The following is an 18,764-nucleotide window of genomic DNA, read 5'->3' as shown; positions in this document are numbered from 1 at the left end:
GACAGGTGAAGGGACAGGGATCTTCCCAGAACCAGATATGGAGGTAGGAAACCCTGCATACACAGAGGTATAAATGTTGGACATCTAGTACCGAGCCACTTCAGGACCTGTGGAAGTTAAAGAAGGACTACCCTGCTGCTTGAGGGACTTCTTTCTATCTGAGAAGGAATACTGAATTTGCTTGCTTTCATCCAAGGCTACCCAAAGGGACTCCAGGGGTCAGTTGGCTGACCTCCTGTGTGAGAGACATGGACATAACAAGCATCAAAGGCCTCCCTGCAACTTGCTGCAGCGGGCCTCTGCTGGAGTGAGTCTGGGATTCCCAAGACGTGGCTCCCTAGGTCCTAGACCCCTGGCTGGCACTGCAGTGTACTCCTCTCAAAGAAAAGGTGAAAGTTCTGAGGTTTGAGCTCCTCACGACCGTGAAGGAGTCAGTTTGCACCAAGAATCTGCCCCCGCGATGGCCACTAACGCAAACCTCCGTTGAGACTTGCTCTTCGCACCACCAACAACAACCGTCCATGACGTCTGGCAACGCGAGCCTGGCACTTCGTGCTACAGCAACAACCGCCCTCAACGACCACCAGTGCAAAGGTGCAGAAACGACCATCCATGATGCTTGAACGGCTCTTCAGTCTACAAAGATGACCGCCCGCGACACCCAACCTGCTCTTTGCACTACTGCGATAACTGTCCATGATGCTCATCCTCCTCCACCATGACCGGAACTCCTCCCGCCGGACTTTGAAGGTAACTTTTTAGCGGGACTAGCCTGCTTCCTGCATCCGACCCGAACTCCAACTTGAGATTTACCCCATGTGTAGTATGACCAGAAGACTTGCGGTGGTGCTTTGTGCTTTTAGGCAGTATTTTCACTAAAAACTTTCACATTTAATCTCACTTGTCCTATAAATTGGATTTTTATTATTCCGGTATCACTTTATTAATTAAAATGTACTTTATTTTTCCGAAGTGGTTTGAGATTTTTCTCCTTTTTAGGGCTCGGACTCCTCCCCCTGAAGGGGAGGAGTTAGAGAACTAATGTTAAAGGAGAAAAAAAAGAAGAGGGCCTTGGAGAGAGAAATTCCAGACATTCCTTAGCGTTTTCTGTCATCTGGTCAGTGATTCGTCTTCCTTGTGTTTTCTTTTTAATAGGCTTGAAGTGATAGGGTAAATGTAGTTTTGTTCCGCCATTTTGAGGCATATTTCGTGCGTGCTCGCGCAAAGAAGTACATTAATTATAATTAGGAGCTGTCAGGGTGCCTCCGTTAGTGAATCCAGATGGCCGGGCGCGTTCACAAATCTGCAGCGCTCATTGCGCGCAGCTTCCTTTTCTGTGATGCTGCCGGCAGCTACAGGTAGCTACAGGTGGGGGGCCGTTCACTGCTCACCGAGTTGCACCGCTTGGCTTGCTTGGCGGGAGAACGGCCGCGGCGGACAGTTAGCGGTGGTTGTGGCGGGGACGAGTGTTGATATGATCTCCGCTTACCGCTTGCTGCACTCCGCTCTCTCCTTTGCCGCCGGGCTGTGGTGGGCTGTGGCGGCGGCGGCGGTGACGGTTCTGGTCACCGGCCCCCGGCTACGGCTCCAGTTCTTGTTATTAACTCGCCAGTGTTATTTTGGCATCGAGTCTCAAAGCTTACTAGAAGGAATGCCGTGACTGGAGGAGCGCTCACATAATGTTACATAATGTTTTCATTCTTTTTTTTTTTTTTTGCTGCTGTTGCTCCGGGGAAATATTTTTGGAGGGAGTTCCTCGAGTCTGGGATCTGCGTACATGAGATATGGCGCCCGAGAGGTCCGACTGTGGAGAGGCGAGGAGCGCGCGCCCCGCCTCAGCCCCACTGGTGGACTGCTCGAACAGCGTATGTACAAACCTCTTACGCCGTGGTGCGTCACTTTTAATATGGGGAAAGTGACGTACGGGCGGCGCAAAGGGGCTTGTAAGTAAGCCCCTCGATTTCCAGTGTCACTGAAATGCACAGGACGGGAAGGGAGATGGTTGCTTTATTTTGTATATTATTTTAAAAGTGCCCCTTTCATTCCCATTTCCGCTGCACCACGTTAGCCCACTGATAGCAACAGCCAATGTATTTTGGAACAGATATATTTACATACCCAGACTAATAATTCTTTTTCTAGAAATAAAATAAAATAAAATACCAGAATGACAGTAGCAATGCCTTTTAAAATCCCTAAAGAATAAATATATTTATACTATATATACGCATGCGTATAGTGTAATTTGTTCAATATTTTCACTGTTGACGGAAGGCTGGAGGAATATCATTCACTTAAGAATGAGTTTGCCTCTTACCTACCATGGCCCCTCCCTGGAACTAATGATTCCTCCAGTGGGTCATGCTGCCACTCCCTTGCCACTAATTGCTAATAAACTGCATATTACATTTTGCATTTGTCAGGCAATTAAAAATAAATGTGGCCTGCTAAGGTTATTTAGAACAAGTTTACCAATCGAAAACGGAGTCAGACGTTTATTACTACAGTATGGCTTAGGCGAATTTAGAAAACAATGCTTAATTACTCACAGGTTGCTTTCTAGAATTTACAAATGGAAATAACCCCTCCCCCACTCACAAGGCCTAGTAATGGAGATCTGATCTCACTGCATTGATTTAAACCATTGTGTTCTGATTACTGTCAAATTTCTTTGTTTCTAACCACATCAGATGAAATGCAGACACAAACTATATGTGAACATCCGCTTAGTGTAATATGTTATTTATTAATATTGTTGAGGGGGAGGGGCATTATGACCCATCCGAGGCTTCGCCTTCCATGAGCCAAGGCCCTGCTCGACACTCAGCAGCGGCAATAAATAGCATATTACACTATTTACATCTGCATATATGTATTGTTCATATCACGCCATGTTTCAAGATTTTATGTCCAGAAATTGTCAGCACAGATATTTAACCAGAACTAGAGCATATGGTGTTAAATCCTTACAATGTGAAACAATCCAAGTAAATTGGCCTTGTCTGCATGGGGTCAGTTGTTTTCCTTCACACTTGGATTGCAACATGGAATGTGTGAGGCAGTGCGCTCTAGTTCCTTGTTCTCGAGTTAGATCGCCTATTCTACTGGAAACATAATTTAAACGATGCACTGTTGTAATGAAGGTGTGAATGTACTTTCATTATTAAACTTGCTTCAAATACACATGTTTTGTTGAGTCACATACATGTACAGTTTGTATATAGAAGCCGATGGCACCACCCTCAGGGGAGAATCCCCCGCCATGCAATGCATGGGCAAGGCCTGCAAATCTAACCTTTTTTCATTCTGACAGTGAGTGCAGAGTGACAGTGAGTGCAGAGTGACAGTGAGTGCAGAGTGACAGTGAGTGCAGAGTGACAGTGAGTGCAGAGTGACAGTGAGTGCAGAGTGACAGTGAGTGCAGAGTGACAGTGAGTGCAGAGTGACAGTAGAGTGCAGAGTGACTGTAGAGTGCAGAGTGACTGTAGAGTGCAGAGTGACTGTAGAGTGCAGAGTGACTGTAGAGTGCAGAGTGACTGTAGAGTGCAGAGTGACTGTAGAGTGCAGAGTGACTGTAGAGTGCAGAGTGACTGTAGAGTGCAGAGTGACTGTAGAGTGCAGAGTGACTGTAGAGTGCAGAGTGACTGTAGAGTGCAGAGTGACTGTAGAGTGCAGAGTGACTGTAGAGTGCAGAGTGACTGTAGAGTGCAGAGTGACTGTAGAGTGCAGAGTGACTGTAGAGTGCAGAGTGACTGTAGAGTGCAGAGTGACTGTAGAGTGCAGAGTGACTGTAGAGTGCAGAGTGACTGTAGAGTGCAGAGTGACTGTAGAGTGCAGAGTGACTGTAGAGTGCAGAGTGACTGTAGAGTGCAGAGTGACTGTAGAGTGCAGAGTGACTGTAGAGTGCAGAGTGACTGTAGAGTGCAGAGTGACTGTAGAGTGCAGAGTGACTGTAGAGTGCAGAGTGACTGTAGAGTGCAGAGTGACTGTAGAGTGCAGAGTGACTGTAGAGTGCAGAGTGACTGTAGAGTGCAGAGTGACTGTAGAGTGCAGAGTGACTGTAGAGTGCAGAGTGACTGTAGAGTGCAGAGTGACTGTAGAGTGCAGAGTGACTGTAGAGTGCAGAGTGACTGTAGAGTGCAGAGTGACTGTAGAGTGCAGAGTGACTGTAGAGTGCAGAGTGACTGTAGAGTGCAGAGTGACTGTAGAGTGCAGAGTGACTGTAGAGTGCAGAGTGACTGTAGAGTGCAGAGTGACTGTAGAGTGCAGAGTGACTGTAGAGTGCAGAGTGACTGTAGAGTGCAGAGTGACTGTAGAGTGCAGAGTGACTGTAGAGTGCAGAGTGACTGTAGAGTGCAGAGTGACTGTAGAGTGCAGAGTGACTGTAGAGTGCAGAGTGACTGTAGAGTGCAGAGTGACTGTAGAGTGCAGAGTGACTGTAGAGTGCAGAGTGACTGTAGAGTGCAGAGTGACTGTAGAGTGCAGAGTGACTGTAGAGTGCAGAGTGACTGTAGAGTGCAGAGTGACTGTAGAGTGCAGAGTGACTGTAGAGTGCAGAGTGACTGTAGAGTGCAGAGTGACTGTAGAGTGCAGAGTGACTGTAGAGTGCAGAGTGACTGTAGAGTGCAGAGTGACTGTAGAGTGCAGAGTGACTGTAGAGTGCAGAGTGACTGTAGAGTGCAGAGTGACTGTAGAGTGCAGAGTGACTGTAGAGTGCAGAGTGACTGTAGAGTGCAGAGTGACTGTAGAGTGCAGAGTGACTGTAGAGTGCAGAGTGACTGTAGAGTGCAGAGTGACTGTAGAGTGCAGAGTGACTGTAGAGTGCAGAGTGACTGCAGAGTGCAGAGTGACTGCAGAGTGCAGAGTGACTGCAGAGTGCAGAGTGACTGCAGAGTGCAGAGTGACTGCAGAGTGCAGAGTGACTGCAGAGTGCAGAGTGACTGCAGAGTGCAGAGTGACTGCAGAGTGCAGAGTGACTGCAGAGTGCAGAGTGACTGCAGAGTGCAGAGTGACTGCAGAGTGCAGAGTGACTGCAGAGTGACTGCAGAGTGCAGAGTGACTGTAGAGTGCAGAGTGACTGTAGAGTGCAGAGTGACTGTAGAGTGCAGAGTCAGCGTGTCAGGGTGCACATTGTGTGAGTGTGCAGAATGAGTGTGCGGGTGAGCAGTGTGTGAGTGTGCAGAATGAGTGTGCGGGTGAGCAGTGTGTGACTATGCAGGGTGACATTGGGAGTGTGCGGGTGAGCAGTGTGTGACTATGCAGGGTGACATTGGGAGTGTGCGGGTGAGCAGTGTGTGAATGTTACGGGGCAGTGTGTGAGTGTGCAGAAAACACCACACACACATACACCACACACACATACAACGCACACACATACAACGCACACACAAACCACAAACCACACACCTCAGTCTCTCAACACCACACACTTGTCACCACTCAACACAACACACTCACCACCACACTCAATCCCCAGGCTCACCCCCACAGACTCACCACCACACACTCACCAGCACACAGAAAACAACACACACAACAACACACCCCCAGCCGTCAATGAATGCTTTCACCATGCACAAACACCAACAACCATCATCCATCTGTGCACGCTTTTACCAAGCGCACACCCACCAGCCGTCAGTGAACCCTTCCACCAGGCACACACACCTCCAGCCGGCAGTGCACTTTTCCACCAAGCAATCGCAGTATGGTTCACTTTACTTTTAAACATATTCATATAAAGCACAGCATGCCACCATTGGTAAAATTACAATTCAACCAACATACTTCCACTACACACCACATGCACACACTCCATAACACATGGCAAAAAGACATTGGCATTTACAATGCCATTAGCTCAAACTCAAATAAATCCGAGCCCGATTGCATTTCTAATGCTTGTTTGTTTTCTCTTTGATACTGTTTGCGTGCTACATAAATACTTTACACGTTGTCTCTAAGTTAAGCCTGCCTGCTTTGTGCCACAGCCACACTGCCAGAGGAATAAACACTGGTTAATTTAGTGAAATTTGAGGTTCACCCTGACGAGGATTGTGATTGTTACCTGCGTAGGGCTTCCATCCTCTCAATCAATAAATCAGTTTTAGATCTTCCCTTCCACTTCTCTCACTAAGCCAATTGGTGTCTTATGCCACTAGTTGATACTTTTTATATATTTGATTGGAGACCTCTTTATAATACATGGTTTCATACCAGCTTCTTGAATTGAGTGAAATCTCTTGTGGTAGATGCTGCATTTGGGGGACAAAAGGAACAAATGATGGACGGAATGCTGAACAATGCAAACATTCACCCCTAGTCACAAAGATCTGGGTTTGATACTTTGTTCTTTTGCTCACCACTCCACCCCAGTTTGGACAAAGACATGTGCAAATCAGTCTTGACCCTGTTACTCATGAGAACAGTCCAGCCCGAACTGCCAAACCAGGCCCTACCTGGACCGGAAAAAAGCATCTGGGACCAGTTTCGGGGCATCACCCCTCGTCAGCCAGGCTAGCTTGAATCCAGTGGAGCTTTGAGCTCTGGGCCCACGTCTGGGCATACCTTTCCCACTTAGTGTGACAAAAGCAAAACGAACAAATGATGGACAAATGCTGAACAACGCAAACATTTGGGGGACACAGAGACCAGTGCCTCAGCCGGCACTCTAGCTGCTTCTGTATATCTGAATTTTGTCTTGCAATCGTGAAATGACCTGATCTTTTCTTGATAGAACAAGTCCACCAAGGTTCTACACTGCCCATTCCTCCCACTTGTGAAATTACCCAATCACAAGTGCAGTCTGGATTGTCTTGTATGGATGGGGTTGTGCAGAGGAGGAAATCTTGTTGGATCCCCTTATTCTGCTGTTTGGCCCCCTACCGCCAAAGTTGATTTGTTTGGGAATCGTAGTTGTGTGTAACGGGATGTTGTGATCTCTCCATCCATGCCAAGTCCCAGAGGGAGCGCACTGCTACTCTGTCCAAAATTGATTTTAGTTTTCCATTGCCTCCCATTCTACTGTTATTTCCAAATGGGCTTCTCTTTAGAATTTTTTAGATCCACGCATGGCAATTGTTACTCATTGTCTGGGTGACATCAAAATGTTCTTCTGAACTCCTACCCCTGTATATCCACTAAATGGATAGGTACAGATAGTTATTGAAATATATAGAACACTCTTGGTAATTTTAAGCAACCACGATATGTAGAGCGGGCTCCATCTCTGCACATCTTCATAGAATTGCTTTGGCGACTTGGCCAAGTTGGCCTTTCTCCACCATTCTACTGTACTCTTGATTTGCTGACCTAGATGGAGGATTGAGTAGGTTTCCTGTCTACGTGTTGGTAAAAGTTAGATGGCTGCCTCTTCCCTCTGAAGGACAGTTCGGTTCATGATTGCTGACTTACACATGTTCGCTTTAGAGCCTGATACTTTTTCAAATTCTGAAAGCTTCTCCAAGGTGGCTGAAAGTGAGCGCGTAGGAACTTTCAAAAATAGCAATGTGACGTCCATGAACATATAGAGCTTATGTTCCTCCCCTGCGTTTAGAATTCCTTTTAATGCTTCTCGAGCTCTCATTTTTATGGCCCATGTTTCTAACACCAGAGCAAAAAGTAGGAGGTGACCTTGGGCAGCCCTACCTAGCTCCCCTGAAGATTACGAATTCCTTAGGCTTCACCCCCATTTATTTTAATTGCTGCCTTAGCAGTTTAATGACTAGATAAAATCCAAATCTTCACTTTGTTTCTCAGGTCTATTTTGTTTAAGATAACTTTGAGTAACCCCCAGCTCAGTTGGTCAAAGGCTCTCGGGATACCAGGGTCCACTTGGGCCTTCTACCAGATGGAAAAGGTTTCTAGTGTTGTCACTTTGTCTGTTTAATAATGGCCACCTGATCAGGGTCAGGTAAGCGCCACATTAGGACTTCCAATCTTTTAGCCAAGATGTTATGTGCACTGTCACCTACAAGGGCATCCTCCTGAACCGTCTATCTTTGTGAAAAAATTAACATAGTTGTTCATTAATGCTATTGGCCTAGTTGATGCGTCGCAGTCTCATGGTTGCTAAATAAGATTACGTTTTCCTGCTCCTCTTTGTTTTTCATTGTACTGATGCTTTCTTGGCCCCATGTTTCATTTAGTGCACCATTTTGTTTTTATTGATCCAGAGAATGTTTGTTAGTTTTTGTTACCCGTTGATACTTTTCTGATGCTCCTGTCTATTTTCATTATACAGTGTCCTACATTTTGCCCCCATTTTTTTTTTTAACTCCACCTCCTTTTTAGGTCTCGGCTGGAATTAGCATCCGAAGGATGCGTCCAGGCTGGAGACTTATAGTTGCCTGTCTCGGGGGAAGGAAGGACAAGAGGGTGTTACGAGCTTGAAAGCCGGATTTGGGTGCGCGAATGCGCACGTTCCGTCCCGCGCCGTGCACATGCGCGCGCATATACACAGAGAGACAGACACTCGCTCACATACACCCCCTCCCCCCCACAGTCACACACACACGCATACACACAGACTCCGAGACACATACACACACGCTCACACACATACACAGCCCCCCGCCGCCGCATGCGCGCACACACACATGCCCCCCGCCCTCGCAGCTCAGCAACAAGGCGAAGCCCCACTCACCGGCTTCCTTCGTGCGGCGGCTCTCCTCTCATCGGCAGCTGTAGGGCCCGGCAGCAGGACTCTTCCTCCCTCCTTCGGCACCGGGGCGCAGGGTAGGCTCCTGCCTGCTCCGGTGCTCCAAACAATCGCGGCTCTTCCGTGGGAGGCGGGGTAGGCTCCCGCCCTCCTACTTCCTGTTTCCGGTTGTCGCGCCCGGCCTGCCTGACTTCCTGGTCGCAGGCCGGCGGCGATGTTCGCATTCAGGTATGGACTTGTTATTAGGAGGATGATATTGTGATTGACCAATCATAAATTGATTTCACCTGTATGTCTTTAATTTCTTTTGTATTTTGAACATGTTCATGGTTTATATGTGGTGATAATAAATTCCATTTAATAACGAAACCTTTCTTATACAAAAGTGCACATAATGTTCGTGGATTTCTCGGCAGTGGGTTTCAGGGAGCTAGTATTACACACACGAGTACATTGGTGAGCTGTAAAGTAATAATGCAGAGACAAAGCAGCTACCCTTCCTATCACATGTTGACTGTGTCTTTGAGCCTGTGCAGCGCTCTCCTGCTGGATTGATAAGATCACGCTATATAAATACCACATACATACATAATGCTATAGTTTAACAATGCAGTCCATTGTCGGATGTCTGAGCACGTCACTTGTTAGTGGCACCGTTTATTTTCGTTTATCCTTGAGGAAGTGAGGCATCAGATAAACCATTATCACATTTAGACAGATGGGTGCACGAGTTCTTTATCCTCCAGCTCCGTTATCAGCATCTGTGGCCTGCTGTTGGATCCCCTTTATAACAATTGCATGCTTTGATAGTGTAGGGAGAGCATTAACAAGTAACTTATATCCTGGCCTCACTTTTATGTAATGGTGTGACTGAGGACAGACCAATACATCAGCAGTGCAGCTGCGGTTGTAGCAGGGTATCTGGCGGTGTGTGCTTTTTTTAACCACATCAAATTGATACGGAAACTTTGCAGGAGACTAACCAAGTCTCCCCGCTACTTGAACGTAGCATCATGATACAGAAGGTAGAAGTATAGCATAATGTTTATAAATGCAAGCAGTCACACATACAAAACACAGTTACAAATATGGCTTTTTTGTGAGTTTTTCCAAATGTTTTGTTGTGTAAAAATGTTTATTTTTGGGTCTACCAATTTTAGTGGGTGTATTTAGAACTATACGGTTGTGCTGTAACGAGTACAAATAATATTTGCGCTGTTGTAACACCGACTATAAAGATCAGGACACAGTTGCACATACCACCACCGTTAAACTAGCAGTAACTACCCGCAAAAATATATAAAATAATGGCTTTGTGATCGTTTGCTTGCATTCTTTGTCATTTTTTCATACATAATTCTAAATTAGGTGCAGAATAATCGTATGCGCCTAGATGATCTTGCATCCCCAAATGACAGAGCGGTCTAAATGCTAATTTAGTTAAAAAAAATATATATATATATATCTGTCTCCCTTTCCATGGCAGTGTTAACTGTGAATAAAGGATGTCCATCTTTGTCTTCCTTAAAGGATTCATTGTGTTCTCCTCTGTTTTGAGGTGCCCTTTGCTGACAATCAAGCTAGCCGGGCTGAAGAGAGGTGTTACCTCGAAACCGGTCCGGTCCTCGGATGCTTGATTCCGTTCTGGGAAGGACATGGCTTTTGTAGTTCGGACTGGACTGTTCCCATGGGGCAACAGGGTCAGAGCTGATTTGCATATCGCCATTGTCTAACCCAGGGTGGTGTGGAGTGCAAAAAAACGATGGATTTGGGCCCAGATCTTTTGACTGGGGGAGTGTGTGACATTGATCCACATTCAGTCCATCACTTGTTGTTTTTGCAATTGCCGCCCTAAGTGCGCTGGGGATGCCCAGACGTGGGTCCCAGGCACTCCACACCACTGGAATCAAGCTAGCCGGGCTGAAGAGAGGTGTTACCTCGAAACCGGTCCGGTCCTCGGATGCTTGATTCCGTTCTGGGAAGGACATGGCTTTTGTAGTTCGGACTGGACTGTTCCCATGGGGCAACAGGGTCAGAGCTGATTTGCATATCGCCATTGTCTAACCCAGGGTGGTGTGGAGTGCAAAAAAACGATGGATTTGGGCCCAGATCTTTTGACTGGGGGAGTGTGTGACATTGATCCACATTCAGTCCATCACTTGTTGTTTTTGCTGACAATTTGTCATCTTAATTCCAAATATTGATGTCTTAAATTGCCACTTGTGGGTATCTAAAATGGGTTATACGCAGATTACGAGCCAAGTGGGTTAACGCCATAAACCTGATTATAAACTGTTCTACCTAACTCGTTTAAAACACACAAGAGATATCACAAAGGCTGCCACTCACTTGGGATCTCTGTTCAAATTGGTAAATCAGTTTACTAAGAATTCCTAATGTGATGCTCTATTAGTCAATAAACTCGACACTATGAGAAAAATGTTGCCTAGTCTTTGAAATTGGCTTTCTCTCGTGCAAACATTTGCAGCTTTTCCAACCTGTTGTGGATGAAGCGCTTTGAGTTTATTTCCAACCTTAAGCTCACTAAATCACCTGTATATCCTGCACTTGCAGAGGTCCTTAAATAACATGTCTCCATGTTGTGTCTATCAGTTGCTAACCATATCATTTTTTTCATCACCGCTGGAGGTCTCCCATCAGGTAAGGAAGGCTCTAGTTAAAAAGAAAAAGAAAATACAACTCTCGATGATCAGACCCTAAGTAATTACTGACCCTTTACTATTATGCCTGTTCTAGCTACAATGATTGAAAAAGTAGCAGTGGGGCAATTCCCAATCTTGTTGGCTCAATATCAGTGATACTGCATTACTTCATTGGTTGTTTCCAACCCTAGCACAGAAACTGTCTGGGATGACACCCTGAGTGAGATGTGTCTGAGTATCAAGCAGCCCGTCAGGCCATGTTTGACCTTTCACCAGCTTTTGAAACGATGAAACATAACATCATTATGGTGAGATTGCCCTCTATGGCGAAGCCCTCCCGTCTCCTTAAAATGGTTTGCCTTTTTTCGAGCAGGGAGATTGCCGTGAGTTATGTCAGGCTTTTTAGGTCTCGCTGGTACTGCATCCGAAAGATGCGTCCAGCTGGAGACTTAATGTTGCCTGTCTCGGGGGAATGAGGGACAAAAGGGTGTTACGAGCGTTTCTACCAGATTTGGGTGCGCGAACGTGCACGTTCCGTCCCGCGCCGTGCACAAGCGCGCGCATATACACAGACAGACAGACACTTGCTCACATACACCCCCTCCCCCCCACAGTCACACACACACACATACACACAGACTCCAAGACACATACACACACGATAACACACATACACAGCCCCCCGCCGCCGCACGCACACACACATGCCCCCCGCCCTCGCAGCTCAGCAACAAGGCGAAGCCCCACTCACTGGCTTCCTTCGTGCGGCGGCTCTCCTCTCATCGGCAGCTGTAGGGCCCGGCAGCAGGACTCTTCCTCCCTCCTTCGGCACCGGGGCGCAGGGTAGGCTCCTGCCTGCTCCGGTGCTCCAAACAATCGCGGCTCTTCCGTGGGAGGTGGGGTAGGCTCCCGCCCTCCTACTTCCTGTTTCCGGTTGTCGCGCCCGGCCTGCCTGACTTCTTGGTCGCAGGCCGGCGGCGATGTTCGCATTCAGGTATGGACTTGCTAAATGTGTAGCGCTCAACACAAAAACGAATAAATAGCCCCTGACAACTATCCAACACTGCCAGCTCTTTCCTGTATACCCGAGCATATTGTATAATGCTATTAAACAGAAATTTTGTTACTTCGATCCTAAGCAGCGCATGTGCTGCTCTTCTAAGCACGCTGTATTCAGGTATGGACTTGCTAAGATAATCTTGCAGTTTTGTCCTATCGCTGAAGGTTGGTAGGTTGGGGAAGAAGTGTCTGGGGCGTCCTTTAAACAAGCATTTGCAATGCAATAGGTCTCACTTTTGCGAAAGTTTAAGCTATTAGCATTGAAAATGACAATGCTTTTTATTTATGTTTTAAAAGCAAAAACATAAATAAAAGGCATTGCCATTTACAATGCCAATAGCTCTAACTTTAATAATGCGAGACCTATTGCATTGCAAATGCTTGTTACAATCCTAGGAGAGCGAGCCTACGTTCTGTTGCATCATTCCATTTTATTACCATGTGTTTTGAGTGGTGAACAACCTTTACAATGCAACTTTTACAACGTAGTGCCTTTACAACGCGGTATTTACAACGCAAACCATTACAACGCATTGCGCTGGGGGGCGCTCTAGGATAGGAAATAGATTTAATTTACTATCCAACACCTTCCCTACTATCCACGGGGACTGGAGTTGGAATAGTAAATTACGCTATTCGCTATCCAGCACCCCAAAGCGCTATGCGTTGTAAAGGCATGCGTTGTAAAGGCATGGGTTGTAAAGGCATGCGTGGTAAAAGCATGCGTTGTAATGTCATACATCCGTTTTGAGTTGTTTTTTTTCCTAATTTCTAACTGTTCTTCTTATTTCTCCATTCTTTCTCCAACCATGAGAAGGAACCCAGATTTCTCTCATTGTGTGCTCTCAAGTCCCTACCACCTCCCTTCCAGGTTTCTGCCCTGATAGCCACGCCTGGAGAAAATAGAGTTCATAGTGTTTTCATTAGAAGCAGTTATTATAATTTGTTGTATGTATTTCTGTCCACAAAGTTCTGCAATCTTCTGCTGCTAATTAGTGTAAAAGGTATATATTATAGCATCATCTTCTTCATCTGGTGTATACTTCATTAACTATTCATTGCTTGTTTTTTGTGTGTGTTTTTTTTATTTATCAATAGCTTCCTCCCTCAGTGGGAACAAGGATTCTATCTACAGCCTTGCAATGAATCAGATGGGAACAGTCATTGTGTCTGGGTCCACTGAAAAGGTATGTATACATTTGTGGAGCTTGTAGCAGTGCTTTGGTGTTGGTTGCACCTTGAGCAGTGGATTGTGAACATCTTGTAGTTTCAACGGTAACATTTGAATTGGTGATATGTGCCTTTTTTTAAATAGAGAATTTGTGTGTGCAATGCATAGTCTTCCTTTTACAAATGGAGACTTTATCTTTCTTCACTTGTCAAAGAATTAATGGTTTGTCGTGAGTGTAAATGTAGTTGAGCTTATATAGCGCACAGCTACCCGCAGTGGGTTTCCCGGCGCTTGCTTAGGGAACCCTTCCTGATATTCCCCTGTGAGATAGCAGGGTATCCACAACGTGAAAGTCAGGCATCCCGCCGCGAGGGGCCGTTGTGGAGATTAAGCAAGCTATTGCCCAGAGTCGCAGAGTGTGAACCCATGAGTCGCGGAGGCACCGGGCGAGAATTATCGAATCCGTGGAATTTTTAGCCCAAGACCCGCCGAGGCAGGGAATTGAACCCTGGTCCAGGACCGATCTCAGCTTCCGGGTCTGCCGCCTCTAACCCCTGAGCCACACTTCTCCACAAGTGTTACTGGATCCAGCCATGCCAAGTAAGAACTCAATGATTAAAACACTTTCAGGGACAGGTTTTATTGTTAGAAGTCACAGCTGGCCGAAAATACTGGCCTATCCATCTAATTCTCATTTTCCAGTTATGAACATTTGTCAGTATGAAACAAATCACCATTTGTTGTAGGGTTGTGGCAAAGTGATACTCAGTCCAGTAATCTGTATGATAGTTTTGCCAACACGAATATTCAAAACTGTCCACACATGGTCTAAAGAATTTGTGAATGACCTTGGCCGCCCGGTAGGAGCCCCTGTCCGGAGCTCCCAGTGCTCGGGATCCCTATCTTGGATTTATCCCCAAAAAGCACTCATCTCTGCGCACATAATCAAACACGAGTAACTGGATTATTATACAGAGTAACTGGATTGGCCTTAAAAGTAACTGGAGTGCAAATCAACATCGTGCCAGACACCTGACCTGCGGCGCCGGCGGCTGGGACCCCTGTGACTGCTATCGGTGCATGGACAGAAGACGAAAACTGCATGGAGAACGGAACTGAACAGAACCTCTGCAAGTAACTGGATTTAATTACTGGACTGCACTTACCTATTCTCGGAGGTCCTGCAGAGTCCTGCGAGCACCCACTCCTCCACCGGGCTGCTTCTGGACGCTTGCGGAGACCGGGACGGCGGGTAGGAGTCCGCCAGAGACTGCTGAGGCTCTGGACTCAGGCGGTGTCCGAGTCGGATGGACGGAGCCTGCCGGAGGGTAGCACAGACGCCCGGGTGGGTCGTGCGTCGCCTGGACCTTCCCCCTCCTCGACTGGCTGCTGCGGGTTAGTGAGGGACGGACGACTTTGATGATTCCTGCCTGGTTCTCGCGGCGGATGGCAGATGCGCGCTGTGACTGCCCGTGACTGCCTGCGAGAGGAGCTGGCTGGCGGCGCATCGGAGGTGTCCGGCCCACTGGCATGCACTGTTGCAGATGACGGTCTGACCAACAGAGGTGTCCGGTGCGCTGCCTCGGAGGCACCGAACGATCCCGGAGGTGATCTGGAGGGTCAACACAGAGTCCAGACATCGAATGCTGGCGCTGCCACAGGAACAGCGTGAGGGGAGCCCCGGGACGCGCGGGATCCGGACGAGCAGCGACGCATAGCGGGAGCCTGTGCTGCCCCTGCGACGGGAGCCGAAGGTGACCGGAGGTGAGGCGCCGCCGCCCAGCGAGCAGCACGATTAAAGCCATGACGCACTCGGGTCAGTGGGTGACATCGGAAAATGGTCCGACCAGAGCCTACCTATCTGCATGGGGAATTGAGGTGAATTGACGTTATTGTTTCCACCACTGACGGAGGAGATGGCTGTCTCCTGAGACCTGGGGCAGTAGGGAAAACACACGCCGCGCACACACATCAACCAGAAGGCGGTGCAACAGTGGTGTGCGTCCTTTCCCCATTTCTAGAACAGGAAAAAAGGCGTCACTTGGCACGACTCCGCTGGCAACATCGTGGGTCTATATGGGCAGAACTATAAGAAGGTATTTATCGACCCTGCACACATTTCCCCTTTTTTCCTTTGTGCCTCTATTCAAAATGGCTGTGGCCATAAAACGGCAGTAATAAATCGCCTCCTGCATCGAAGAGGCCCACGAGGCTCCCAGGTCTGACTCTGACTCCCCCACACAGACCAAATTACAGATAAGACTCCCTCCCAGCAAGAGAGGATCTGGTCTTGCTCAAACAGAATCTAGAATCTGACTCTGCCCTCCCTGTGCCTAAAGCAACAGAAACTAACAGAGGACTGCCGTAGCTATCTCCTCTACTTTGGCGGCCATTTTGGAGTGGGCTGACCCTATCTCTCCTCTCTCCTAATCTCAAGTACCGAGTGTCTACCGTTTATTGCAGTATTATACCTCTACATGTACTTAATGCACTGACGGATACCTCATATACTTCTGACTGCTCACTAGGGGCATCTCTGACTCATGCTGCTTTTCTTTTGCACATTTAATATATATATATACTCTGACCTGGTATATCATTAATATTATACTCCTTTATGTATATTACACCCCTCGCACTTTCAATATAGTATTGCACCGTTAACTACCTCATATTTCTAAAAACTACATATCTCTTCACTCTGTATACGTGTATCTTGTTCTAGTGTATCACTAATATTACACCTCTAGACTATCCACTGTTATAAGCTGTACCCTTCTTCCTCTATCTCAGTACTGCACCGACTGCTACCTCATACTCTTATTATTACTATTACTATGCTACCTCATACCTGTATTATTACTATTAGTATTTCTATACCTATGCTACGTCGATCTCCCTTCACATATTTCTGTCTCCATCCTTTGCGGTAAGGTGAACCCATTCCACTTCGCTCCTTGGACTGCACCAATTAACACCTCCTACATCCTGTTTTCGTTGTATTTTGAGTATGATTGTGATTATTGTATTTAGATTCTGATTCTGACCATGTTTACAACGACTGCTGAATCTGATAGTGATTATTGTATTTAGATACAATGATTTAGATTTAGATACATACTACCTCATATCTTTTTTGGACGCTACCTCATATCTCTTTTGGATGCTCACTAGTGTCACTTATGACGCCCTAGCTCCTACACCCAACATTACAGCCTCTAAAATGGAGCGCATCGGCAAGCACACTTTTAGAATTAACTACCCCTCCACCCTCACCAAAAAAGCCACTAAACGTTTTAAACATAACTTCATGAGGTCGCACCCTGAAACACCCTTTGCCGACACCTACTTCTCACCGGGCAATGGAGGCCTGAATACCGATATCATCTTCCACACCTCACGCAGAGCCCAATGGAGAAAAGCGTTTCTAACCCTACTCACCGTCTCCTCCACCAGGAAAACAACTCATGGCCTAACTCTCTCTATCACACCTTCCCACCTCTTCCCTGGCAGGACTACCATTACTATCTATAACAACGGGATTGTCCTAATTCAATCCACGGACAAGAACCTGGAACTATTAGACAACCTGTTCCCCAAGTTCAAAGAGCACCTCTCCAATCTGCGGACCCCCACCCTGATCTCCACTAGCACCATCACCCCTGACGTCGCAGCCCCCACCTACAACACCTCTACCCCCAGCACCCCAGTAAATGGCCCACCTGCTGTTAACACCCCACACTCCCCAAGGACAGACACCCCCAGCACCCCAGTAAATGGCCCACTTGCTGTCAACGCCCCACATTCCCCAAGGACAGTCACAAATGTCGCCACCTCTTATACCAACCGCCCCTCTAACATGATCCCTTTTACCCCCACTCACATCCCCCCTATCCCTCTCCTCCCTGACATAACAACCCCCACCCGCAACACGCCACCTGAACACACCACCGCTCGGAGTTTATCCACCCCCCCTCCCATCCCCCCCATGACAGACGCCTCCCCCTCCCCAGCTCCCTCCCCACTCTCACCCACGACACTCTCACACCTGACAGAACAACTCTCACCCACAACACGCCACCATCTGATAACATCACCACTCGAAGGCTATCCACCCCCCCCCTGCCATACCCCCCACGGCGGACACCTTTCCCCCCCCCAGCCCCCTCCCCACTCCCACCCACGACACTCACACCCTCCCAACAACACACACAGAACATACCACCTCCCCTACCTTAGCATCCCCCTCTCTCCCACCTCCTATTCTCAGCCCTCACTACCCTCCGGTCTCCCCCACTGTCTTCAGCCTTCACTCACTCTTCCACTCACCGGCACCGTCTCCCACTGACGGCACTACCTATGCCTCCCACCCACCGCCTTCACCGCCTACTTCACCCACACCGCCCGCCCACAAAGACACCCACTCTTTGATTGCCATCCCACCCATTTGCACCGCAGAACATTCCAACAACGCCAGTATATCCCCCCTTCGATTCCCTGCCCGCTTTCCAGCTCACTACACAATCACTCACCAATGGCTCTCACCACCTACGCCATCCCCAATGCACCCCCTGACCTGACTTTACCCACCCTCCAACAAGTCAAAGAGGATATTCTACAAATCAAAAAAGATGTCCGCGCAATCAAAGACCTTCTCTCATCACAGCCCAGTCCACCTCCCATCATCCCTCTACCCTACAAAGGACGCACCCGCCCTACATACCCTCGCCTCCAACGACATCCGCGCTGGCCGACTATCCCCGTTTGCAACAACTCCCACCGCCCCCGCCGTGTCCTCAACCCACTGTCGGACCGCGACCTATGCTCACTCCTACGCTCTTATGGCTCAGGTCCGGTAAAACACATACCCAGCACACACATCCCCATACCCACAATTCTTACAAACCCTCTGAGGCTCCCAACACTCAACAACAGAGGTTCCGTCCCTAACAACCTCAGAAAAGTTCTCCTCACTCTAGAAAGCTCGACCACCCTTCTCTCTCCCAAACTCAAATGCATCCTACTCAACTGCAGATCGGCCCAGAGACACTCCTCCGACATCGCTGATCTCGTCTCAGCTAAGCATCTGGACCTAGCCATTCTAACAGGAACTTGGCTCACTGAAGCCTCTACCCCGATTATGGACATACTAGTCCCCCCAACTATCACATCATTAGGTTAGACAGGTCTTCAGACAAGACGGGCGGGGGAA

General features: G+C 47.8%; 1 protein-coding gene across 2 annotated transcripts in view; it reads left to right on the top strand.

Annotated features, from left to right (window-relative positions):
* The window catches only part of WDR48 (WD repeat domain 48), a 469,392-nt gene that overhangs the window by 161,005 nt on the left and 289,623 nt on the right, over positions 1-18,764 (top strand). For both annotated transcript variants that reach the window (XM_078663202.1, XM_078663203.1), the window contains exon 6: positions 13,480-13,568. In XM_078663202.1, the coding sequence (XP_078519328.1) occupies positions 13,480-13,568 (89 nt within the window). The remainder of the gene's footprint in view (positions 1-13,479; positions 13,569-18,764) is intronic.

Source organism: Lissotriton helveticus, chromosome 10, assembly GCF_964261635.1.
Source record: "Lissotriton helveticus chromosome 10, aLisHel1.1, whole genome shotgun sequence".
In the NCBI taxonomy this organism is placed as follows: Eukaryota; Metazoa; Chordata; class Amphibia; order Caudata; family Salamandridae; genus Lissotriton; species Lissotriton helveticus.
The sequence above is the reverse complement of the archived record's forward strand: the minus strand, read 5'-3'. Positions and strand labels throughout refer to the sequence as shown.